General features: G+C 36.0%; 1 protein-coding gene across 7 annotated transcripts in view; it reads right to left on the reverse strand.

Moving 5' to 3' along the window:
* mwh (multiple wing hairs) overlaps positions 1–27,364 on the reverse strand; it is a 302,166-nt gene that overhangs the window by 136,118 nt on the left and 138,684 nt on the right. The window contains exons 1-2 of one of the 7 annotated variants that reach the window (XM_067088144.1): positions 11,713–11,794; positions 11,090–11,291 (exon numbers count right to left, since the gene is read on the reverse strand). The exons of 5 other annotated variants lie outside the window; for them this stretch is intronic. In XM_067088144.1, the coding sequence (XP_066944245.1) occupies positions 11,090–11,250 (161 nt within the window). In that variant the 5' untranslated portion in view covers positions 11,251–11,291; positions 11,713–11,794. Of the gene's footprint in view, positions 1–11,089; positions 11,818–27,364 lie in introns of those variants that run through there. One more of the 7 variants, XM_067088142.1, reaches the window with a different exon arrangement.

Raw genomic sequence — 27,364 nt, forward strand, 5'->3', positions numbered from 1 at the left:
AAGCCTTCACTTAACCTCTCGAGTAAATTTTAGCCCTCAGTCACAATGTCGTCAGCACGAAGGCGTCTCGAAACTTCGTAGGAGTTAGATACAGTGACTGGTTGCTTTCTTTCCTTCCATGACGTCATTAATGCTGCGGTGCACTTCCTGAAGGAAATGTAATGCATGATAATTTCGGTGAATAATTTCCCCTCTTCCATTTCCTTTCGGTAAAAGCTAGAATACGGAATACATTTACATGCCGGAGGAAATGCGTCATGGTGGTGGCCTCTCTCTCTCTCTCTCTCTCTCTCTCTCTCTCTCTCTCTCTCTCTCTCTCTCTCTCTCTTTGGAATGTCTCTATATATGTGTGTGTGTGTGTAATAGTAAAATAAACACTCAGGATACCCAACCAAGACAGCAAACCTCAAGAAGCATGTAGAATTCGGTTTCCTTAATTGCATATTGCAGCCAGACGGATCGTGTAACCCACCCAACAGGTTAAGTGCTTTAAAAAATAAAAAAAAAAATAATAATACGCTTAAACCAGACATAACTGACAGGTACCAGAGCAACAGGTCAAGATATCGTGAACTGCGCGAGGAACATACAATAGAGCTCACGTATAGACAGGTGATATTAGCCAATGTAACAGCGGGAGAAAGTGTACGTGACGTACGCACGTGCGTACAGCTGTCTGTCTGTACGTTCCCTACTGTTTTCACAAAGGCCCTCCAGGAGGAAAAGCAATATACATAATAGATTTCCACTGAGGTACGAAAATAACAGTTCCCTTTTTAAAATGCAGTCGTTAACCGAAAGTAAAAGTGCCATGTTGGTCCGGCATTTCATAAGTACAAAAGGATAATGAAATAATGAAAGAATTAATAAAAAAAAAAAACTAAGTTACGATCAAATTTTGACAGGAAACAGTGGAAAAACATCTTAAGTCAAGTATGATTTTGAGGAAAAAAAAAAACAGACAACGAAACAATGTGATTAACCTAACATAGATATTAGGCCTATGCAAATAGATAACAGGCCTTTGCTAACAGATATTAGGCCTATACAAATGAAAAGGCAATATCAGAATGTTTTGGAGGAAAAGAAGGTAGCTAATTAAAGACCTATAAAGCAACCTAACATGTTATGAATTAAGCCTATAGCAGTCTATAGCTTCTTGTAATGCTGAAAACACAAATGATGATTTTCAGTCATGAAAAGGCATAAGCCATCAACTCTAAGTCTTCCAATTTTGTGCTCAACTTAAAATCGTTGGTACGAGTATACGATATTGCAGGTAAGTTACGTTCAAGTCTGGTTAGGGAGTGTTAACCTTTTAATGCACTTAAAAAGTTCTGTTCCTAAAATTTACTTCTCTGGCTTAAATGTTACTGGATGGAGCGTGTATAAGAATATTATTTAGATTCTATAGTTATATTTATAAATATATACTCTCTCTCTCTCTCTCTCTCTCTCTCTCTCTCTCTCTCTCTCTCTCTCTCTCTCTCTCTCTCTCTCTCTCATACACTCTTGAAAAGACAATCTAAATGCAGAAGTTTTTTAAAGTGACCACATTAAAAAAATCTGCAATTACATATTCAAGAAAAAATATCAAGAATAACGCAAGAAGAGAGAGAAAGAGAGCGCGTTTAACTTGTGGCCTATCTCACGGCAAAGCTAGCCACAAACGTTATGCTTGACATATGTCCATTGACTAGTAGACACAACTTGAAAGATGTGCGCGTAGGCAGACATATTTTCAGCACACACACACATGCATACATACACGCACACACAGATATATATATAATATATATATATATATATATATATATATATATATATATATATATATATATATATATATATATATATATATATATTTAAGTATATATAAAACATATATATACATATATATGTGTGTGTCTGTTTGTGTATTCATAAGCATATGTTCACAACCCAAGTATCTACGTATGAATTTAGCGCACAGTAGAGCAGTTCCCCAAGCCAGCAGCTAGTACGCAGCAAACAGCTAACTGAAATGACAGAAATACTAATTGTAAGCACACGTAACATAAACAAACATCTCAACCCATTTCCTCCCCCACCCCCACTCTCTCTCTCTCTCTCTCTCTCTCTCTCTCTCTCTCTCTCTCTCTCTCTGTGAAGATGCCTCATGGTCTAGGAAGCCAAAGTCCGCGCCGAGTAAATAGCAGGCCGTTAACGGGAATCCCGCACGTATACCGTGAGAAAGTTTATGCATATTGACTCGTCGGGAGGGGGAAAAAATGGAGAAATTTTTTACTACTACAGAGTATATCTGGCTTCGAAATTTCGACAGCAATAATAGTAGTGGTGGCAACTGTCAGAGTAAGCTCAGGTGCAAAGATTCAGTACTGAAATAGTTCTTAGAGAATGATAAGAAATTACTGACACACCCAACGTGGACATTAACCTCTAGCTGTTTAAAATTGTTCTCGTAATGTGCGATTTTCTAAGAATTTGGGTCCGTTCATTTAGCTGACCCTCTTGCAACTAAGAGTCTTTAGAGATCAGTTAAATCTAAACCAATGAAACGCTTAAATTAAAAAGTCCAAAACTGACATAATTCGTTGACATTTGAGCCTTCCTGTTACAAAAGCCGGTTGGTGGTTGGTTGGTTAGCCTTATTCCAGAACGGGATACCTTGCCCAAAGATGCCTGTATTGAATTGAATTGAATATAGAATTTAGGACAAAGGCCAAGCACTGGAACCTATGAGGTCATTCAGCATTGATACGGAAATTGACAGTAAAAGGTTTGAAAGGTATAACAGGAGGAAAACCTCGCAGTTGCACTATGAATCAATTGTTAGGAGAGGGCGAAAAGATGGAAGAAAGAGAGTATGAAAGGAGGTACAGTAAAAAGAACGAAAGGGGTTGCGGCTAGGGGCCGAAGGCACACTGCAAAGAAAGGCCTTGTGAGGACCTGTGGACTTGGGCCAACCGATTCTGCGGGTTGAACAATGGGAACTCTGAAATGTGCAAAGGATGATATTACAGTAGTTAAGAATGAAAGACCCACCTTGGCTCATCCTCATATCAAACAACATTAGGAAATTTCCTTAATCTACTGCATTACAAGAGGCACCTGATTCAGGTTATTGCTGATATGAAATACTGACACTACAGCAAAGCAGCCATCTTGAATAATAAAGTGTTTACTCTGGGAATAGTGTTCTTACTTCGGAGTGCAATAATCATGACCATGAAAATATTTGAGAGAGAGAGAGAGAGAGAGAGAGAGAGAGAGAGAGAGAGAGAGAGAGAGAGAGGATCAGGCGAGAAGAAACATTAAACCTATTCATGCCAGGATATTTTGTGAATACCCAAAATATCTGTTGTTTATATACATAAGTAATTTCTAGTACAAATAAGCGACAGGAAACCAATGAAAATGGGAAAATAAGGAAAAACACAGACTTCGTACTGAGAGAGAGAGAGAGAGAGAGAGAGAGAGAGAGAGAGAGAGAGAGAGAGAGAGAGAGAGAGAGAAATGCGCAATGAAACATCATTAATCGGAATCAGATATTCTTCATGTTCCTCGCTTTACAGAAAAAGCACAATCATTTTAAAGTCATTCAAGACATTACGTTTGGCAACGAATCCTTTTCTTCTTCTAATAGTTCCAAGTGAAGTATCAAAGTCAAAGATGAAACGAAGTTCTCGAGTTGATAAAAACTGCGTGTAAAACCGCATACTTAATTTGTCAACTTCCAGCTCCCCAAACTTCGCTGTGCGCGAGACAGAGAAACACAGGTACACGGGTTGAATGTACTCAAGTGATGTTCACTGCTTCAGCTAATCATTGACGAATGTGTAATATTGACACTTTATTAATAGCAACATTATATATATATATATATATATATATATATATATATATATATATATATATATATATATATATATATATATATATATATATATATATATATATGTGTGTGTGTGTGTGTGTGTGTGTCTTATGCGCGCGCGCTTGTATGGGCTGCATTTTGAAAATCAACATACACATTCGCATAAATTCTGCAAACAAATTCCAAAATTTTAACCTCATTTAAACTCTTACATTAAAATTACGATGGTGGTAACAACAAAATAATTTTACAAATCGGCTTTGGCACAAGAACAATATATTCGTATGCAATGTAAGTCCCAAGATTACCGTGTTTTTACATTCTCATTATCAAAGAATAAAAACCAAGAACAAAAGGAGTAATAACAGTTACAACAACAAAGGCGTTCGTAAAATTTTTAGTTACGAATGTATAACAATTTAAAAGACAAAGTCACGTCGTCATAATAACCAAAGCACGCTCGGGCGCATAAACTAAGTTCGCTGAAGTGAAAGGTGACTACAAATCTAAGAAGACCTGAGTGTGAATAACTTGGATATATAACGACGATAAGCTAAGTTCTGTTTACCTCTCTCTTGATAATATATATATATATATATATATATATATATATATATATATATATATATATATATATATATGGATGAGAATTTTAACAGGAAAAGCGTCTGAAAGGTGGAATTCTATGAAATGTATAATTGAAAATGTTCCAAGGAATAAATTAACGTCTTGCGAAATTAACGAGGAAAGGTAACGCCCAAGAACACTAGGAAACTATTCACCTGATACCTGATACTAATTTACATAGATACATTTTCACTATATGTGTACAGTATGTATGTATATATATATATATATATATATATATATATATATATATATATATATATATATATATATATATATACATGTATATATATATACATGTATATATATATATATATATATATATATATATATATATATATATATATATATATATATATATATATATATATATATATATATATATATATATATATATATATATATATATATATATATTCAGGTCAAGTAAGCCCCAGTCATACTCGAACCTCCATCTCGTGAGGATGAACATTCTCTTCCACTCTTATCTTTCCGCTCCGAGTGTGCCTATTAAATAACCTGTTGAAATGTAATCACCAAGGCAGATATCACCTGCTTGGCTCATGAACGAACGTTCAGATGACTGGTTGAGAAAAATAATGACATTAATGAAGATTACGTACTTCGGCCTTCACGATTTTTTTTAAAGAATAGAACAGAATATAGAATTTAGTCCAAAGGCCAAACGCTGGGACCTATGAGGTCATTCAGCGCTCAAATGGAAATTGACAGTAACAAGGAGGTTTGAAAGGTGTAACAGGAGGAAAACCTCAAAGCAGTTGCACTATGAAACTATGAAACAATTGTTAGAGAGCGTGGAAAGTCAGATGGAAGAAAGAGAATATGAACGGAGGTACAGTAAAAGGAATGAAACGAGGTTGCAGCTAGGGGCCGAAGGGGCGCTGCAAAGACCCTTAGGTAATGCGTAAATTGCACCACGTGAGGTGTACTGACGGCACTAGCCTCCTACGGGAGATTTTTTTTAAAGGAAATTACACACTGGGTCATTCTCTGAGAATTATCGTAACGTCTTCGTCCTTATTTCATAATTTTTTAATCAGTTTATTTACTGTTCTTATATCATGAATTTTTTTAATGAAATTTATTCATTGGGTCATTCTTAAGAAACCTATAATAAGTACCATTAACAGTAACTCTATACGATAACAATATATTCACCATTATTAAAGTGTATTCCAGCGAAGATACAATGCATTACCACCCTAAAACTATTCACCTTGTACTTTAATCATTTATCTATATTTCTACTTATTTATTTATTCAATCATTAATTCATCTCATTCTGTGTTTCCTATTATCTGCTGTCATTTCTTTGGACGCTTGAATTTCAAGTAAATGGCCCGTGCAGACTTGTTCCATATGAACAGGGTTCATCTTCTAAATAATAATAATAATAATAATAATAATAATAATAATAATAATAATAATAATAATAATAATAATAATAATAATAATACTAATAATAATAATAATAATAATAATAACAATAACAATAATAATAATAATAATAATAATAATAATAATAATAATAATAATAATATGCTCAAACGGCTAATGCAAATGCAAAGGCAATTAATGTGAAAATCTTTAAGCCTCTAATCCAAACTAAAGAATAGAGATAACTTCCTATTCCCCGTTGAAGTCTCCAACATTTTTCTTCATCCAGGAACATTAAAAAAGTAAACTCATAATGACAGACCCAATAGCTTTTAATCACACAGACGGAGTCAATGCTAACTGACAGGTTGCCGTGAGATTATGATTTATTGGCAGTGGACCTCCAACTCTTAAATACTGCGATTACTTGAGGGCGTAATTGTCTTCTATAATTGCACTGGAGAAGGGAAAACACAGGCATTACCTTCTATGCGGTTTCTGCTAATCATTTATTCATCAGTGTCTCTCCGCCTATATATATATATATATATATATATATATATATATATATATATATATATATATATATATATATCCCTTTCATGAGTGTACCAAACCTCTTTTTAAAAAAACCGCAAAGACCTTACTTAAAACTTGTTGTTCACTTTATAAAATACTATAAAATTTTAAAAGCCAAACCAAATTAATTTCCAAGCTTCATAAATATTTGGAAATCTCTCTCTCTCTCTCTCTCTCTCTCTCTCTCTCTCTCTCTCTCTCTCTCTCTCTCTCTCTCTCTCTCTCTCATGCTTAACATCCAGTCACATGATATTAAACTGTAAGTCCCCGGTCTTAAGAAACGCAGCTCGATGAAACATAAAGCACATCGTTAGATATCACAACCATCTGGTCATAATGAGTCAAACCCAGATATTAACAGTCCCTTTTCCCCGAGCGGGTTGGGCCGGCGTGCGATAGAAGATCTCCCTAACAGCCAATGATTGACACAGGGGAGGCGGGGCTTGTAGCGAACCTCAGGTCTCGTGGGTCACGTAATATGAATATAGTGCATTGGATGAGAAATAAAGAAACGAAAGATAAAAAATATAAAAATTGTGACAGGGGTCGGCAGGTCAACCACGAGAGGGAATGTGGTATAAAGAGAGGACTATATTTCGAAGTCTGGTTGATGCTGCGATTGAGCCTAATGTCCACGAATTGGAATGTGGTCTGTCTGAAAAGGTGGTCAGAAGTGAAGGGAAGAAAAGAAAGTTGAATGGGAAAGAAGAATTGCATCAAAAGATAAGAACTGAAGGTTCGTTTCATGATGTCTAAATTCGATGGAGATTTTTAAGTACCCGAGTATTATCTGATATAGAATATACTGGTCACTTTTAACCAGATACTTATGTACTTGTAATAATCATAATGTCCTCTTAACTTCTCAAATTCTTCAGACTTTTTGGATAAGTTACTAAGTCTGAGGTCCAAATGTAAGAATATGAACTAATTCTGACGTCCATAGCAGGATTCGAACCAGCATCCAGAGCTTTACAAAGAGGTCACATTACCGACCTGACCACAATGTCTACATGCTGTGAATACAGAAACCTGTAATGTAAAACTGTACTTACTGGAAGCTATCAGAAAAAAAATGAAAACCAGCTCAAATTTGCAAAACATCAAAACTGTCAATGCAATTTTGTATTGAGTTTGATACAAGATTATATGCTTGTACATTTGCATATTCTCAACACTGCATATTTCTCACAGGAGAACTGATCCTCAGACTTAGAAAATAATCGCGTTACCGGTACATTCCATCACGACCAAGCACTGGTTTTTCATGTCAGAGTAGTATACAAAACCCTTCGCCCGTCACTGTCGCAGGTCTTCAGGTGTCTGGGAAGACACCTGGGCATGAGACCTATTTTAAGGGCACGAACGTGGACCCCAAAACTAAGGGGAGGAGGAGACGGGGCAAGGAAGGGGGGGAATAAGAAAGAGGGGTAGGGCTTAATCCCGAAGGAAGGAAAGAAGGAGGTCATAAAAGTCAGGAAGAGAATTCCAAAACGAGACCCAAGAGGGAAATCCAACTATAGTACTTCCGATTTCGACAGAGCATATGTGGAATAAGGTGACCTGCTGGATGATACGAGGTCACCTGACAGGAGGAGGACCTCTCGTCCTAGGCCACCAAAACCGTGCCAGAGAGAGAGAGAGAGAGAGAGAGAGAGAGAGAGAGAGAGAGAGAGAGAGAGAGAGAGAGAGAGAGGCCCTGAAGAGGGAAGAACTGAGGATCTAGAGACAAGTGGAGCCATTGATCAGAGGAATTGCCTTAGATTCAACCCTGCCGAGGAACGAGACAAGAGATGGAGCACCTCCATTATGAAAGTAGTATCCCAAAGGGGGACGAAATGTATCCAACACAAAGCTTAAATGTCGTCATATTTCTTCCCTGGGAATTGAGTTGAACTCTATCCGGGTCACTTCCATAATAAGAACAATCAATTTTATGGGGATAATTTCGATAGCTTTTCCCATTTTCCGATAAGGATTTGTTCAAATTATGAATAAGGATTTATTCAGATTATGAATGAGGATTTATTCAAGTTATGAATAAATCCTTATAGGAAAGTGGAAAAAGCTATCGGAATGATGCCCATAAAATTGATTTGTTAATTATGTTCTTATTGTGAACACAAACAAATTGCAGAAACATATATAAATGATTTTGCAAATCGCCTCACATTTTATTCGCAAGAGCCACTTACCATGACAAGTAAATATCTTCCAGAGATCTTAAACCAGAGTTATTCCATGATAACTCCCTCTGAATAACTTTTAAAATTATGATAATATTTTCGTTCGTAATCCACGTCATGACAAATTACCATATTATAAGGATGAATAAAGAGAGCATTTGTCACCTGCCCGATGAATATCCTGCAAACTTGTAAAATATAAATCTTACAAATGACCAGAGAGAGAGAGAGAGAGAGAGAGAGAGAGAGAGAGAGAGAGAGAGAGAGAGAGAGAGAGAGAGAGATGCAAATGGGATTACATTATCTGACGTCCTTTAATCGTGGTCAGTCATGCGAAATCAGAAAAGAGAGAGAGAGAGAGAGAGAGAGAGAGAGAGAGAGAGAGAGAGAGAGAGAGAGAGAGAGAGAGAGTTACCTATTATGCAATACATTTGTAAAAGATCAGAAAATATAAAAAGAAACATTTTGAAAAAGGGAAACTTACGTATCAAGCCAGTCACACCTGCTCCAGATAACCTTCAAGTTTAAGTTATTCAAAGACAAAGTTTTCGCATTGTTTAAAAATTCAACACTGTAAAAAGAATTAAAAAATCAAGTGACCCTTAGTTTCGCTCATGTGCCATCCACATTAGCACACCGTTGAATATTCAAAGATAAGCACACAGTTTTCCACAAATACACATCAAATACACTTCAAACTAATTTATATGATTTGTGAAATTTGGATATGAAACTAAGCACTGGGGCACTTTCAAGCATTCAGTACTTAAGACAGTGAAAAGAGGGAGTTAGAGTGGTTGGACAGCAAGATGGAAGAAAAGAAGTGGAAACGCACATAAATTACAAGGCTACAAGATGGTTACAGCTAGAGGCGGAATGAACACTGCAAACAATCTTTAGTCATAACGCCTACGGTGCTCCAAGTGAGGAGCACTAACAGCACCATATTCCCCTACGGAGACTTGATACTACTTGCGATCAATTAATTACTAATTGCGATAAAAAAAAAAAACTAGAAAGCAACTTGATGAGGATTCAATAATTACATCAAGACAAACAAAGCAACATTAAACTTTTACACCTGAAGTAGGTCGCACGTATATCTGGAGTTTAGACAGATCTGGCCTTTTCAAATTAATGTACGTTACCCGTGACTGGGATTGTCATTTGCAGCCGGGACGTGCCTCATTCCGGAAAGCGTGACACTATACTTCGGACACTTTGCCTTTGTCACCTTTAAAGACTTCCTCTTATATCCTTGTGTGCCTGTCTCTTTACATACATACATACATACATACATACATACATACACACATATATTTATATATAATATATATATTGTACACATATATAATATATATTACATATACAAATAAAATATATACATATATATAAATATACTATACATATACGTGTACGTGTTTTATCAGACTTCAATAACAACATATATTGAAGAAATGTGGTGCTCAAGTAAATGAATTAAAGTGAACATAAGAACGAGGCCCTATAATTTAATGCTCTCTTTTTATCGCTCCAAACGTTTCACAACAGCACCAGATCTTATCGTCAGTGGTGCAACTCACAAAATTATGAGAAAACTCGGTATGTATCAACAAAAACTGGAGGACTTTTGGAAATTATACCGCTGACCATAGGACGTGCAATCTCGAAATATTCGGAGTAATAAAGAGAACATTAAATTATGGGACCTTTGAATTTTCCAACTTCTTGATGATTAAAGAGGAATTTGGTGAAATCAAAAGCTTAAAAGAGTAATAAAAAATTGTTAACTTCCAAGCTGCTATTAATCATATATGATAAATACATATTACATACATATATACACATATATATATATATATATATATATATATATATATATATATATATATATATATATATGTGTGTGTGTATATATGTATTATTTGAGCAAATTTCTCTTGTGCAATTTCTATTGAAGTCAAAAAAGGAGTAGTAGCATATGCTGATTTAAAGTCTAAATAAACATGGTAGTCTCTGCAAATAATGCCACGACTTCAATAGAAATAGAAATTATATATGTATATATATATACATATATATACAGTATATATATGTGTATGTATGTATAGAATGTACTGTTTCCTTTTTATGATACTTTTGTAGTATTTAATAGCCACAATGCCCTCTCAGCTTCACGATTTCTTCACATTTTGGAAACGCTTGGCACTATGGAAAAATAATTGAAGGCATTCTGATGCCCGGCAGAGACTCGATCTCAGGTCCACGTAACAGAACAAGATAACGTTATTTGGCAAAAGTCTAGCCAAAAACAATAAATATCATACGAGAACACCGGACAACGAAGGACCGAGCATGACAGAACAGCCTCAAAAAAAAAAAAAAAATGAAAAAGCAATTATAACTCTAAGTGCCAACTCACACAACATGTCTGGCGGGGGAAGAATCTGCCGACGATGACCTGACGTGCTTACGCATCTTCGTGACGAGGAAATCCAAAGTGGACATCTTTGACACTTGTCCAGAACCATTCCCAACGGAGCCATCTCCTCCTCCCCCATTTCTTGAGTCTTTCATCCTCATTGTGTTCGGTTTATGGGTTGGGAAGTAGAGTGAAATAAGTTCTGAAATGGTGCAACTCCTGTTTTAAATAAGGGCTGCCAGCTTTACTGAATGGTCACCCTTCTTTTTTTACTCTAATATTTATATTGATTTCATCTTCGTAAGGTTTCACATTCAGTAAACTTCGGATCTGGCAGCAGCTCTTATTGGACTACTGTTTTGAGTCTATTTCTTCACCAGTGTTGTTATAGCCTTTGGAAAGTTTTGCATAATAACTCAAGCTTATCTCGTCCATGTACGTTATTTGTTTCAAAACCAAATTTAAGTTCCATATCAAATTTGGTTCGACAACTTCATAAGTTATACAAGTTTCAACCCACTAGTCACAGAAAATTAAGCATTGAATAGTCGCAGTGTTCACAAAATACCATAGGAGCACGAAAACAGAGAACTTTTGAGATAAACTAGTCACTTGTGAAGCACCTGAGCAGGTGTGTTAGTCCCCATCAACAAGACGTTCTCAGCAATACACAGTCGCCCGCCACACTACTGACTGAGGCGATCGCCGTAACACGTGGCGTCCCAACTAATGTTATCTGGCAAGCAGCACGCGCCTCGCCCAAACTGTCGTACGGCATGGTGCCGGGAGGGTTCTGTTTATCGCAAAATTGTGTTTGCAAAGATGAAAACAAAGACCCATTAACCAAGAGCTTGCCGGAAATTCTATGAAAAAAAAATACATACCTACCTAAAGCCTCAGTAGCTACATTAGGATCATGTTTCTTGTACAAGAGCACTGCCGAGTCTAAAAGCAAATAGAATTGTAATGTTTTGTGTAACCTTGACATAGGTGTGTTTAAGAATAGCGCGTATATTCATGAACAATTAACTCAGGTAAAAACAAGGGTACTACACAGGATATGTCATGGTCGTCACTTCCTCTAAATGACAAACGGATGTAGTTACGCCACTGGTGTTCTAGATAAGAATTAGGTCTCAACACCTGTCCTTGCCACAGAAGACAGCAGTTAAAAATGCCTTCATTTTCAACTTTCAGTTGTTAGTTATCGGTGTATTCTTCTATAAATTCTGCTGCAAAAACTCACAAATCTATTTCTAATCATTTTGGTCCAATACAAGAATTTTTCTTCAAGAATATAAATTCATTTTAACTTTTTAAACCAAAACAGGTAAAAAAGGAGAATAAGTAAAAGAACACTAGAAATCCAGTTTAGTCCCAGAAGGTAATCCATGTGCAGAATGACAATACTGATATCTGCACACAAGAACAGTATGAATAAAGGGACCAGCCAAAAGATGTTTAATATAGTGGAAGTAAAAGAAAAAAAGGATTAATCATATCTCCCCATAATGCACATGCAATTTTGTTGCATAAGAGGCGAGGATTTTACTACAGCATTTCCCAAATTAAAATCTGCGTAACAGAGAATAGAAACGACACTAGCGTTGAACAGATGTTGAATTACTGATGAGGTAAAATATTTTGATTCAGGATCACTAACAACAGTAAGAGAAGATCTCTGAAAAGAGGAGCAGTAGTGTAAGGAAAACGTCGCGAAACATAAGATCACTACTCCAAGGAGAATAATAAGTCCCACATGCAGCGGAAGCAGCTGCTCAGAGGAGAAGCACAACATCCAATTTTTTTTTTCTAGTCATTTTGTTTTCCCCTGAGACGTAGAGGCTTCTCGCTGGTTGTCAGTACCACACTCCACTAATTCCCAGTTACATAATTCACTTCAGTTCTTTTAGGATAAGTTTGCTAGACCAACATCCTTCTATGCGCTGGTTGCCGTACACCACATCCAACGAACACCCATGCACATTATTCCGTGTTTAGGATGTCAGTACAATGGAATGTATAACGAGAATCGAACCCGGGTCCTCTTGCTGACAAGGCGAGAGCCCTAAGTGAAACTGCCCTGACCACTAGACTCCGAGCACCTAACATACTAAGAAATATGAAACATATTGCATGATTCTGGACCCATTTCATGTAATTTAAGCGTTTATTATTCCTCAAGCAATGCAAACAGATGTAACGTTTTAAGGTTAATTAAAGATTATGTTACCGAAAGAGAATCACGTGACATTCTCTCTCAATGACTTTCGGTTACCAGCATCGTGGTTAGCACTTGAAAGATGACTCTGAGAAATTTCTGAGAGTACAAAATATGATTTAGATTGATTCAAATGATAATACGTAAAATTTCAATACAACATAAAAAAGAATACATTAAGAAATACAACACAACCATGCATACTCGTATACACATATATATATGTGTGTCTTATACACATATATACAGTATATTTACATATAAGTATATATACATCTATAAATATACATATAACGTGCTCATATACACTCACTTTAATATATATATATATATATATATATATATATATGTGTGTGTGTGTGTGTGTGTGTGTGTGTGTGTGCGTGTGTGTAAAGTGAGTGTGTGTAACCATATGCACATTACTGGTTTGCTGTAACTAAGTAGAACAGAACTATTTAGAAAAACTTGACAGAAGTAGAATTTACAATTGGCGACAACAGTACAACTTGCTCTGTCCAAGGAAGCCTGGTTATACAGAGAGAGAGAGAGAGAGAGAGAGAGAGAGAGAGAGAGAGAGAGAGAGAGAGAGAGAATTTTCATGTATACGTGGAATCTTTGCTGTTACTAGTGTCAAAAGGAAATCTGAATAAGCTTGACTTATACATACTGTACATATGTAAGTGAAGTCATACCTCAGTACAATTAGTAAAATCGCCCGTATAACCTACAATGCCAGCTCTCGCATCGGAAAAGCAGTTTATGTTTCTCTTCCTGCTACTTATCTTCCCACCAGACCGTTACATGACGAGGTACTTTACTTGGCCAGCATTTCTCAAACCCTTGCTCTCTCTCTCTCTCTCTCTCTCTATCTCTCTCTCTCTCTCTCTCACACACACACACACATCTGAACCAGAACAATGGCACATTACAAAGAAGGTAATACTAAACACTTCACCTTATAAAAAATAAATAAATGAATAAAAGACCAACAAGCAAGAGAAAAACAAACCACAGAATGCGGTGAAGTCCTTTTACGTTTGGCAGTCCCGCTTCATAACTACATCAGCCCCTTGACAGATTTGACAAGTCTAGAAGTACTGTATTGAATGCCAAAACAGATCAACAAGGGACCTGCGGTTTAAATCACATTTACTCATAATACTAGTCATCGAAAATCGTTTAAAATTCTTGAATCAATGCTTTTGATTATAACAGTATCAATCTTGACTATCTTTTCTGTCTGGTTTGGTACATTTACAAACTGTTAGAGTAATCTTACGCATGCAGACCACATTTAGCTCGTAAAAAGAAACGGAAATTTCACTGCAACACAAAATAAGCAAAAAAAGAAGAACAGACAACATAATGTTTCGGAGTTCGTCGTCGTTTGACTGCATTTACTGTCATGCTTTGCACGGAAGCCAATGTCGGGGAGAAAATGTAATAACATTTTTGGTGTTATCACCTACTTTCAGACCATAGCAAGGTTTTTATATCTTTCGAAAGGAACATATATTATGAAGTTAAGTGAAAAAGTCAATACTATGATTTTTTTTTCAAATGAAATATACTCTGAACAGTCCTCCAAAATGTGTTTTGGTTTACCGAAAGCTAATCTTATCAAATAATTATGATTTATGAGTTTTTTCCTTCCTTTAATATTCCAGTTAAGACCGCAGACGACCAACTGACATAACAGTTCACCTCTTTCTGATTTAGACTTAGTCTACGAAAAATATAAATCAATAAATGGAGTACCAGGAGGTAGAAACTGATAAAAAAAAACGCGTTTTTTAGAACCAACCAAATGAAGGAAATCCTTTGAATAAGACTGATTTCGTTACGATACTTTCGTATCGAGGGCGAATGTGTCATGTCATATTACGTCACGTTACGTAACACAGCAACGGTGTTGCGGGGAACAAAAAGCAATTTGTTACGACCAGTAAAATTGTCAAAATGCAAGTTGAGTGATGTAACGAAACGCGTATCATCCACAACAGAAGCCAAGTCAGTCAAGGAATATGGCCGAGTCAGAAGATAAAATCGCAGTGATTATAATAATGGAGTTCATTTTTCACATTAAAATAATAATAATAAAAGTACATTAATTTATAATTGCTTTTGTACTTAAATGAAATATCTGTTCAAAAAATTATGACAGTTTCTATTAGTTTTGCGTTAATGGTGGAAAATGATGAAATTTCATAAACAGATCCCCAACGGCAAATACTCTTAGGTATCGTATTTAAACTTTCACGTAGACGTGTTTCAATAAATCATTTTTATCATCGAGTCACTGCTGTACCCGAAAACCATAGACAGTATAGCTAATCAAGATCACATTTAATAAAAACTACAAGAAGCTGTTAACAATTAACCTGGAAATCAGCCACAAAATTCCGAAGTCGTCAACATCTAAAACGCTCGCTTTATGAAGTCCTGAAAACCTTAAAAGACTATATTTGCGATTTAAAAGAGGAATCGATGTGGTTTAAGACAGCCTGTTTTATCTTTAAGGCTTGAAATTTTCAGAAACAAACTGTTATTCATCATATGCTAATCAGCCTCTGTTAATAGTGAAATGTTTGTCTGATGCGAATTACATTACAATAATCAATTTGTCATATCTATGACGACAGAGTTCATTCCTAACAATTTATTAGGTATTGTCCATGCTCTTGTATCAATTTATTAGCAATCACATTTTTATAATTTGTGAATGTGTTTATAATATATATCGGAGGGAAGATTATATCTCAGAATCAGACCATTTTGCTTAGACTTTTCCGTAATTTTGCTTCTAATTACAATCTTCAGCTTTTGCTATTTTCTTATGCCGTTTTAGCGTTTCCTTCATAAAGCTCCCAATTAGGCCACAATATTGTCAGGAGTTTAAGTAAAAATAGCACAACTTATGTGAGCTACTTACTCATTCAACTTATATTTTCAGGTAAATTGTGCCTTGTATATGGAGGAAGGTCTCCTCTTAACCTACTTTCATTAAAATTCCAAGTAATTAAGTCTTTACCGTAATACAAATTAGAGCACAGTACTTGCATATCATTAACAAAATTATAGGCGTAAACACTCAAAAGAGTGATTGTCCCATTACATAAATTTATGCCTAACCCATGACATTCCAGAATGGAGTGGGCAATTCCCATGGCTAATTTAACAGCTATTAATGTAATAACCGGTGCCATGAGGTGGAGCTTGAAGAAACTAGCGACTGAGCTTATGAGTAGCATGATCTTACACCGTACGCTTGTTGGGGAGGGGGAGAAAGAGATAGGCATAAGTATGAAAGGTGAAGAAGACCTGGAGAGAAGGATGTAAAATAGTTCGACTGAGATGCGTGATAAGCATGCTTATCATATTAAGGCCCATGCCTTGGGGTGAGGAGAATATTTTAATGTTTCAAACATGCTTCACTAATAACTTACGAATGTTTCAACCATGATTCAGTAATATCTTATGAATATTTCAAAAATGCTTCAGTAATACCCTAAGAATATTTCAAATATGCTTCAGTAATATCTTGTGAATATTTCAAACATGCTTCAGTAATATCTTATGATGTTTCAAACATGCTTCAGTAATATCTTGTGAATATTTCAAACACGCTTCAGTAATATCTTATGAATGTTCCAAACATGCTTCAGTAATACCTTATGAATGTTTCAAACATGCTTCAGTAATACCTTATGAATGTTTCAAACATGCTTCAGTAATACCTTATGAATGTTCCAAACATGCTTGAGTGATACCTTGTGAATGTTCCAAACATGCTTCAGTAATATCTTATGAATGTTCCAAACATGCTTCAGTAATACCTTATGAATGTTCCAAACATGCTTCAGTAAAACCTTATGAAGGTTCCAAACATGCTTCAGTAATACCTTACGAATGTTTCAAACATGCTTCAGTAATACCTTATGAATGTTCCAAACATGCTTCAGTAATACCTCATGAATGTTCCAGACATGCTTCAGTAATATCTTATGAATGTTCCAAATATGCTTCAGTAATACCTTACGAATGCTTCGAACATGCTTCAGTAATATCTTATGAATATCTTGAAGTGGTTTCACTCCAGTGGGGTAAGGATTGCCTGCCAGGGCTTCCCGTTTTGATAGTATACATTTTGATGGAGCAACATGCGTCTAGTATATCTCTCTCCCCAACCCAGCGGCAACCCACTAGTCAACTATTAGCCAGGTACATAATTCATTGTTTAGGCCAGCGGAGGTATAACGGATTTTGGGAAATCTGCTCATCTCATTCGCCCCTCCTCATCTGGTTCGTAATTCGCACAAAGGTAACCAATTGGGAGCTGGACATGCTATCATCATGCTTCCATGAGAGAGAGAGAGAGAGAGAGAGAGAGAGAGAGAGAGAGAGAGAGAGAGAGAGAAATGTTTTTACAATTTTATGTCAAGGCGAAAAAAACGACTAACGGGCATGTGAAATTGTATTTTCAAGAATTCTTCTCTAAGATCTCTCCAACAGACTAATAAACTGGTATACGAGAATTCAGCATTGCTAGTTATTCTTCGTAAGTTTATATCTAACAATTTCAATGTCTCAGTAAGTACTGTCACTTGAATTTAAAATTTGCATACATAAAACATGAAGTTTAAACATAAAACAACAGCGATCTGCATACATGCACAAATAAAGTTCATTTGTTTACACGAATCTGACTTATGCCTGCGTATACACCGCCATAATGTGGCCCTTAAGCATGGGAAGGTGTGAAAAGGAGTAAGAGATATGTTGTGGACCTCCGGACTATGGCTAACCAACAGAGAAGTTGCGTAAACAAAAGTTCCTTGTATAACATAGTATACCCTTTAAATATGTAACGTAGTTATAGAAAACGAACAAGAGTTGTTATATTAGAAAATGGGAAATATTTCAAAGGAGCAACTAAACAAACCATCCAAAAGATACGTTTGCGTCATCTCTGGCCACAAATCACATTAAGCCGAAAACAAACTAAAATAAAATATAACAGTAATTACGGACGTTGCGTTTTCAGACCATCACGTGTCAAATTTATTGTTTAGTCTATTCTCTGTTCAAAAACTTACTTCTGAGTAACCATTTATATCCGTACATTTTTGCTTCTATATAACCTGAAGGATAAATACTTGACTTGTAATTCACTATATGAGACCAAATGAAAGGGCATTTGCTTCAGACAGAGAGATATCAATGCCTCATAAACAGTGATCTTTGTCTAATTTTATCAATTTTTCAGAATGTGCTAAAAGTGTTATTTGTATAATGGCATAAGTATGATGGTGATGTACGTCTAAAACTGGATGGCAACAACGACAACAACAACAATATCTGATAAACAAGCGACATCACGCATGTATATATACATCAATTACAACATGTCCACCAGATATTACACTTCATACAGACTGAAATGACATTAACCATGTCATTGTCCCTATATATATATATATATATATATATATATATATATATATATATATATATATATATATATATATATATATATATATATATATGTTTGTTTCTGTGTATGAGCATTTATAATTTATATTAACCATTTATTCATATTCTGGAAAAAGTGTAAAATCTGAATAATAAAAACTTTAAAGGAAAAATAAAAACAAACCGACATATTTGAATAATTAATGAGCTATTTTACGTTCAAATTTATATCTATATACCAATAATATATATTTCTATCTATTTACCAGTAATATTTCTATCTATATATATACTAATAATATTTTACGTTCAAATTTCAAGCTATAATATAAATTATCCATATACATGCATACTGCAAGTATTTGAGAAAAAGAAAAATACGTAAACATCCAAATCATAAGATCTTCATGTCACAACCATCTTCACGTTTGAAAATTACGAATATCTTGATGATAGTTATGAAAAACAACCCTAAATCTTACAGCAACAACAGTAACTACAACTTTTGTCTTGGAAAAGGAAATGAATCAAGATATACCTGCAAAAAAAAAAAATTTTTTTTTAAACTGCAGATCTAACCGTGACTCTGAAATGCCAAGGTCGCCCTCAGAGCTTTGCGTTAACCTCGACTTCTTCACAGGAAATGATAAGAAGAACTGGGTAGAGGAAATAATAAAAATGAGCGTTATGAGGTGGCATGAGAGTTCTATCATCAGGAAGGGATGACCTATTGCGTTGTGCTGACCTGCAAAGCACGATAGGGGAAAGAAAAACGAGGGAGAAATGATGGCCGTAGCAGCTACCCCAACTATTAATGCTTCTTTTATTGCTGTTCAGTAAGATTTGTATCAATAATAGCCATTATCGTTTCAAGGTCATGAAATCTGGACAACACGCTTCCTTTTCAAAAAAAAAAAAATAAATAATGACCCGATATTTTTCGACTTCTTATACAATAGTTGGTGACCACTCTCCAGTAACTAGAAGGGCATTGAAGGTTGTAAATTCTCTGCAATAAAAAATGTATCAACAATAACTTATAACGAAAAAAAGTGATCTACTTGCAACCACAGCATAAACCACCAAGGAACGAAAAGTTCACTTACTTTTTTCTACGAATACCGACGCTTAGTCAGCATTTTCTATAATTTTTCCCATTCTGATAAGTTTATTTGCAAGATTTTACAGTTTGAAGAAAACGTTTGAAATAGTTATCATTATGGGAATTCAGTTAGCATGATAACCATAGCAAAAGCAAAACTATTTCAAAAGGTACAGTTGGTCTGCAGACTTTCGTTGCTTGGAGACCAATACCTTGTTATACATTATGTTTTACTTTTTCTTGTATAGGACCGTCATTGACCAGCTATAATAACAATAAATGATAATAAATAATAATACAAATAATGATATAACTTACCAACTGTCCATGTCAATGAGCAAACTTCACCCTAATAAAAGAATATTACAATTGTTTCAAACGTCATTGCTCCTGAATGGATGGCTCTAAAGCTTCACTGATATCCCGGAGAATTTGGCGTTAGTTATCCAAGCAATCTTTTCAGCTTAGAGTATTGGCCAACGTTACTGACAGTTTTACTGTTTCTTAAAAAAAAAAAAGTAGGTATTGTTATTTTCGCATATTACAGAATTCACTATTTTGAATTGACATAAATTGCTTTGAGGTAACATACGATTGGAAACTGATGTGCATGTGATATATTTTCATTTGATTGTCATGTATGAAGGGTATCCATATTGAATTTTTGACGATTTTGCCCTGAAAAATGGTTTGTTCTAATTATCTGAGTTCAATACTCAAGGGACCTTGGGGTAACTTCCTGCCAAATATCACAAAGGAATAATAATAATAATAATAATAATAATAATAATAATAATAATAATAATAATAATAATAATAAAAATAATAATAATAATAATAATAATGGTGATGATCAGTTTTACCAGAGTGATAGTGAAGCTTGATAACAGTGTCAAAGAGAGTACTTATCTTCCTCGCTATCTATACTTTAGGGGTAGGCCAAGGAACATTTAATGACATGTGCGTGCAATAAAAACTCTCATGCAATCACGATTAAATTAATAGAGATACTGCATTGCATCAGGTACTTTATCATCAACTTACAATGCCAGAACAAAATTTTGGCTTCCGAACAACTACGACATGAAAGGTCAAAGACATTCAACCAACTGGACCGAGAAGATCTGAGGTCGGAATTGGTCAAGCGAATCTTTTCTCTCTTCTTATAGAATACGCCCAAGGGGTGGTACTTAGGTCGAGACAATCTACATTGGCCATTAAGAATTCTTGGCGTTACAGTACTTGGGATAAGTAGTTTTCAAATAGTTAATCTTACACTGACTTTTTCATACCTGAGAGATACAGTTATTATATATGTTTATATTTTGAGAAGCACAAAAACTCTTTTAATATATATATATAGATATATATATATATATATATATATATATATATATATATATTTGTTTATATATATATATTTCAGAAAATATGAATGCTACAAGTTTTAAAGGACACATATATGCATTTCATTAAATGGTCCATTTAATGCTTTAAAGATGTGATGAAAAGAATTTATGGAGTCAGATGGAACTAGGTCGAGAGACTCGAGGTAAAATCTTTGTGTTCAGCAAATAGTTTGATTCCTCAGCAATATTGACAGTCAGGTGATCTTCCGAAGTGTTATGTATATTTGTGAGTACGGTGTCTGAATATTGGTGGCAGCCGTGTCTGAATGTAATGGTGGCAGCCGTGTCTGAATGTAATGGTGGCAGCCGTGTCAGAATGAAATGGCGGCAGCGGTGTCTTTGATTTTAAATGGTGGCAGCATGATTTTAATGTCTTTAATGATGGCGAAAGAGAGATTGCTAATAGACTAATTGGTAACGTTGATGCCCAAGGCATAGGCGACTTCACCTAAGAGCTAAGGCGACGGGTCAGTGTTGAATGACTGAGTAGGTCGTGATTACGTGTGAAATACGGGGAACCTTTCCTTTTTTTTCCGTTTCTATTCGAGTACTGGGAGTGGGGAGTTGTGAAATAGATCTGGATGATCTCTAGAGCAATTTTGGGGTTAACAAAATACCCAAATAAGTGTGAATAGTGGCGATTGTGAGTTAATTACGCAAAGTGATTATTCAACAATAATCGCGCGCTGGGTGTCCTTTTTTGCTGAGCCGTCGAATGGGTGACGTCACAGGTTAGCAAGTTGAGAGATAGGTACTTCGTTTTCTGTTTCAAAATTGGTAAGTACCCCATTCTCGTAAGTTGCGCAGAACGCCGTTTTCTGTTCTTCTTTTAGAGGGGGTAACTTGTGCCTTTCTCTAGTGTTCTTTTTGGTTTCTCTTTTTATGTTGTTACGCTCAGGGCGTGTGATTACTCACAAAATGCCGGACGATGCAGCAAGCACATCCCAATCAATTGTGGTGCATAAAGTGACGAACATTTGTGCGGGAATTACAAATTTTAAAGGGCTAGTTGACGGAAAGCCAACCCAAAATATAGAAACTTTCATTGAGTCAGTGAACAATTATCTGAATTCCAAGAAAATTACGAATGGCGCTGAAGCTTTAACAGAGGCTAAATCATTTCTGGATTTAGATAAAGGAGATATTGGGAAACGAGCACGCAGTTTCGGGTTCAGAAGGTGTAAAACTTGGAATGAACTGCAGAAATTTCTACGAGCTACTTATGGCGGAGTTCAACGTGAATGCGCAGTTCGGAATTTGCGAGTTTCTCAAAATAAAGAAGGGCAATGATTCACTAGTCACATACAGTGCGAATTTATTTGATGCAGTAGTTGAGTTAAAGAAATCTATAACAGGTTCTCCATGGGTAACTGGAAATAATATCTCCTTAGATAATTTTGAAAGATTGTTACACTTTGCTTGCCTTTTAACGTCGGTCCCAGATGTAATTGTAGATAGTTTGATAAGAGAATTGATCAGGATACAGACGAATCCTTTTGTTTGCACAGATTAACAAAAATCTAGCAAAATGCCCGACACTGGACAGTAGTTTTGTACAGGGAGGTGCAAATGTGTCAGCTGCGGTTTCCAAACCACAGAATAATGATAGTCGCTCGCATTCGGGAAATGATGCAACAGCGAAGACATGTGCACGAGTAGAATCGAAGAAAATTCCAGAGAGATCAGTCACAACGACACGTTGTTTTAATTGTGATAAAATAGGCCATAGTAAATCAAATTGCAGAGTGAGATATTGTTCAGTTTGCAAATCTTCAGATCATGGATGGAGATTTTGCCCAGCCACGAAGAATAGAGATTATTCAGGAAGTCACGGGAGGTTTTTCTAGATATGACAGGAGAATTCCACATGATGCAAGTTCTAGATACACAAAGGAACAGCAGAATTTTCACAAGATAAGTTCGAAAACAGACACAGGATAATGACTAATCAGGTCGTAGAGTCACTAGAACCTAGGCCGATTGTACGTGGATTCTCTAATGGCAATGAAATTCATATTTTCATTGATTCTGGTAGCTCAGTTAACTTAGTAAATGCTGACCTTTTTCACTCGAGGTTTCCAGAGTGCAAATTAGTCCCTTCTAGTGAGACAGTGTGTGATGTACAAGCGAGAAAACTGAATATTTTAGGTTCGTCATTTCTTACGCTTTGTATCGGTGGAAAGACAATAGTAGAGAATCATTTTTGGTCATAGAAGGATTAGCCTTAGGTGAAATGGTTTTGCTAGGACACCCTTCTTGTATGCGACATAACATCAACATTCTTACGGGAGTTCAGGGGATTACAATAGGTGAGTCAGGTTGTTTTGTTCCATATATACACAGGAAAAAAACTTGTGAGAAACTTAAGACACAGTCTGAGACATGTGTAACACATTCATTAGAGAGTGAAGATATTCCGCAAAGATCTTTCAAAGGATTTTTGTTGGAAGATGTTGAATTGCAACCGCGAGTTCCTACATTAGTTAAAGTGTCGCTGAAAAGAAAAGTTTCCTTCTCAAGTGTGCGTTGTTGAGGGAACCGAGAAATTCAAAGACGTTGTGAGTACCGTGTCAGTGAATGAAATTTCAGTCGCAGGCGTGACTTCAGTAGAATTAGTTAGCTATCAAGACTCAGTGAAAAAATATCACAAGGGTACTTATGTAATTGATTTTGAAGAGTTTAATGAAGAGCATAAATTAGTGAGTTTTTGTGGAGACGGGAATATGTTTCCTAACGAGGAGCAACAGTTCCGAAGTCAGGTTCTACATGAACACTTGAATATCTAGATATCATTGCTTTGAAGGGAGATAAATTAGGAGTTACAGATGTTTTAGAACATTCAATCCGCCTAGAAAAGGGTACAAATCCCATATATATTCCAGCATATCGAATTCCTTTTAAGATCAGAGAAGAAGTAGAAAAAGAAGTTCAGAAGTGGGAGTCGGAAGGCATTATCAGACCGTCCAATTCTCCGTTTAATTTTCCTTTGCTTGCAGTTCCTAAGAAAGACGGTAGTATCAGAGTTTGTGTAGATTTTCGTAAATTGAATGAAAAAACATGCCCAGATAGATATCCGGTAGCTTGTTTGCCTGATTTGTTTGTTGAGATCGGTGGCAAGAATATATATTCATCTATAGATCTTATGCAAGGGTTTTTACAAGTTCCCCTTTGTGAGAGTAGCCGTAAATATACAGCATTTTCGGTACCAAAGGGACATTACGAGTTTAATAGGATGCCTTTTGGATTACAAGGGTCCCCAATAACATTTACTAGACTGGTTAACACAGTACTTCATGGCTTGTTAGGAAAGTCGGTGTTTGTGTACATGGATGATATTCTCATATGCACAGATACAATTGAAGAACATCTAAAGGTGTTAAAAGAAGTCCTCAAGCGATTACGGTTCGCTGGGTTAAAGGTCAAATTGGCCAAATGTGAGTTTCTGAAGAGAAAATTGTCTATTTAGGACATGTTATCTCTAAAGAGGAGTTAGAGTGAATGATGAAAAGTTAAAGCCATTGTGAATTTTCCAGTTCCCAAAACCAGGAAACAGATTCGTTCGTTCCTAGGTATGTCAGGTTTCTTTCGCCGTTTTGTGCGGAATTTTTCTACAATAGCGTCGCCATTGACAGATTTGTTACGAGAAGACGTTAAGTTTGTTTGGGGTGATAGTCAACAATTAGCTTTTGAAGCTTAAGAACGCTTTGGTGAACCCACCAGTTTTGAAGTTTCAGATTTTTAGTCAACCGTTCACCTTAGTGACTGACGCGAGTCAGGAAGGTATAGGTGCGTGTTTGATGCAGAAATTTGAGGGAAATTACACCCAATTGCTTTTTATAGCAGAAAGTTCAAAACACGTGGTAGTAACGAAAGGCTGATGTCAGTTGTGGACAAGGAGGCTTTCAGTCGTCTCTAGCCTTGTTCATTTTAAGATGTTGTTGTTGGGAAATAAAGTTGAGATTTTTACAGATCATCAACCGTTGTTAGAGCTTTTAATAAGCCAAATTTGTCGCCCAAGAGAGCACGTTGGTTCCTAACATTGAGAGATTTTGATGCAAACCTCAAATACATTGAAGGTAAGCATAATGTAGTTGCAGATGCATTGAGCAGATATTTTCCGGTCGAGGATGAGGAAATACACACCGAATCCTGTGTGGAGAAGAGAGTAAATATTTGGTGTCTAATGTCTCTGATATTAGTAGTTCTGAGAGATCGCATGTAGAGGACATACACGTTCCTACAGTGCATACTTCGGGGAGAAATAGTGAGTCGGCAGTCTCGGGAGAGATTGTTATTCGTGATAGTGAGAGTAACGCAGTGTGTTATATTACGGGTGAAAATGTCACTTGGGACATAGGCTTGCTGGAACAAAAGCAAGATGAAGATAAATTGTTGTCAGATGCTAAGGCATTTCTTAAGGGAGTTTCACCGAAGAAAGGGTATAAGTTGCCTTTTTCTGGTCTAGAGTTGGAGAATAATTTATTGGTGAGAAAAGTTAAGTATAACTTGCAAGTACTCGAAGCATGGGTGAGATTACACAAATCATCGTGCCAGAGAGTCTAGTACCACAAGTTCTAGACATTGTACATTGTAAATTTGGTTCTCCTCATTTGGGTGTAGACAAGACGTATGAAAACGTCAGGTCAAAGTTCTTTTGGAAAAATATGTTTTCCGCAGTAGAAGCCTTTGTGAAGAAGTGCGCTATTTGCAATGCGAATAAATTTCAGCGACGACAGTGTCGTGTCGTTTGGGTTCATATCCCATACCACATAGGCCGTTTCAGAGAGTGCATATGGATATTCTGGGTAACTTCTCAGAGTCCGCTTATGGTTATAGACATTTATTAGTAGTTGTTGATGAGTTGACTCGCTTTGTCGAGATTTTCCCACTGAAATACAAATCAGCTGAGGAAGTTGCTATAGCGTTCTTTAAGGGGATAATTTGTCGATATGGTGTTCCAGAATGTCTGATCACAGACAATGGTAGGGAGTTTATTAATAAGACTTTAGACGGTCTTGCTAATTTGTTGGGGATAAAGAAAGTATCTATAATCCCGTATAGACCTGAAGCAAATGGGTTATGTGAGAGGGCGAATCGGAAAGTAATCGAAGCTTTGCGCATGACGGTGGGAGGTTCCGATACACATTGGGACAGATCTTTGGATGAAGTGCGATATAGTATCAATACTATGATGAATGACACAATTAAGATATCTCAGCAGAAGCTTTGTATGGATACAAGTTGAAAGGACCTTTTGATTTGTTACCAGAGTGTGTTCAGGGTGATGTTACGGTCACTTCGTTGATAAATACAGCGAGAAAAGATTTGCACGTATCAGTAAAGAACTTGAACTTAGTTCGCGTGCAATGGTAGAGAAAAGTAACGCGAAATCGAGGGAGTAGCTTTTTCGATGGGTGATAGAGTGTTTGTTAAAGTGAATGTTCGGAATGATCTGAATTATAAATTAAGTCCGAAGTTCCACGGACCTTTTGAGATTGTAGAGATCAAAAGAGGGAATAGATTTGTAGTTAAAGATGTAAACACTGGAGTGACGAAATTGACCCATATTTCGAAGTTAAAGAAAGTTGGGATGTAATGGAACGTTTGTATATAGTTAGGTATATAGTTAGAGATAAGTGGGTTGATGTTTGTATATATATGATGATTTTTTTTTTTTTTTGTCTCTTGTTCATTTTGGATGTTGAAGTTCTTAGTCATTTGTTTTCGAATGATTTTAGAAGTTGAGACATGGGCTAATTTCATACGAGATTTGACTCGTGTGTTAGTGTGTTGTTGTGTTATGATGTATTTCATCATCTGACGCAATGTGTGTGTTGTTTAGGATTTTTTTTTGGGGAGGTACTTAGTATATCGGACCGAACAAGTCTGATCTTTTTCGGGTTGGGAGATCGTATTTGAGTATTTGGATTTTTTTTTCCAGTTTCTTTTTTTTTAAAATTAAGGGAGCTGTATTGTGAGTAGTTGTAATTGTTATGATCATGGGAGCGATTGCCATTACGTCAATTGCTATTTTGTTGAGAGTTAGTCAGGTGTTGCGAAATGTTTGCTAA

The sequence above is a fragment of the Macrobrachium rosenbergii genome, chromosome 44, assembly GCF_040412425.1.
Source record: "Macrobrachium rosenbergii isolate ZJJX-2024 chromosome 44, ASM4041242v1, whole genome shotgun sequence".
Taxonomy (NCBI): Eukaryota; Metazoa; Arthropoda; class Malacostraca; order Decapoda; family Palaemonidae; genus Macrobrachium; species Macrobrachium rosenbergii.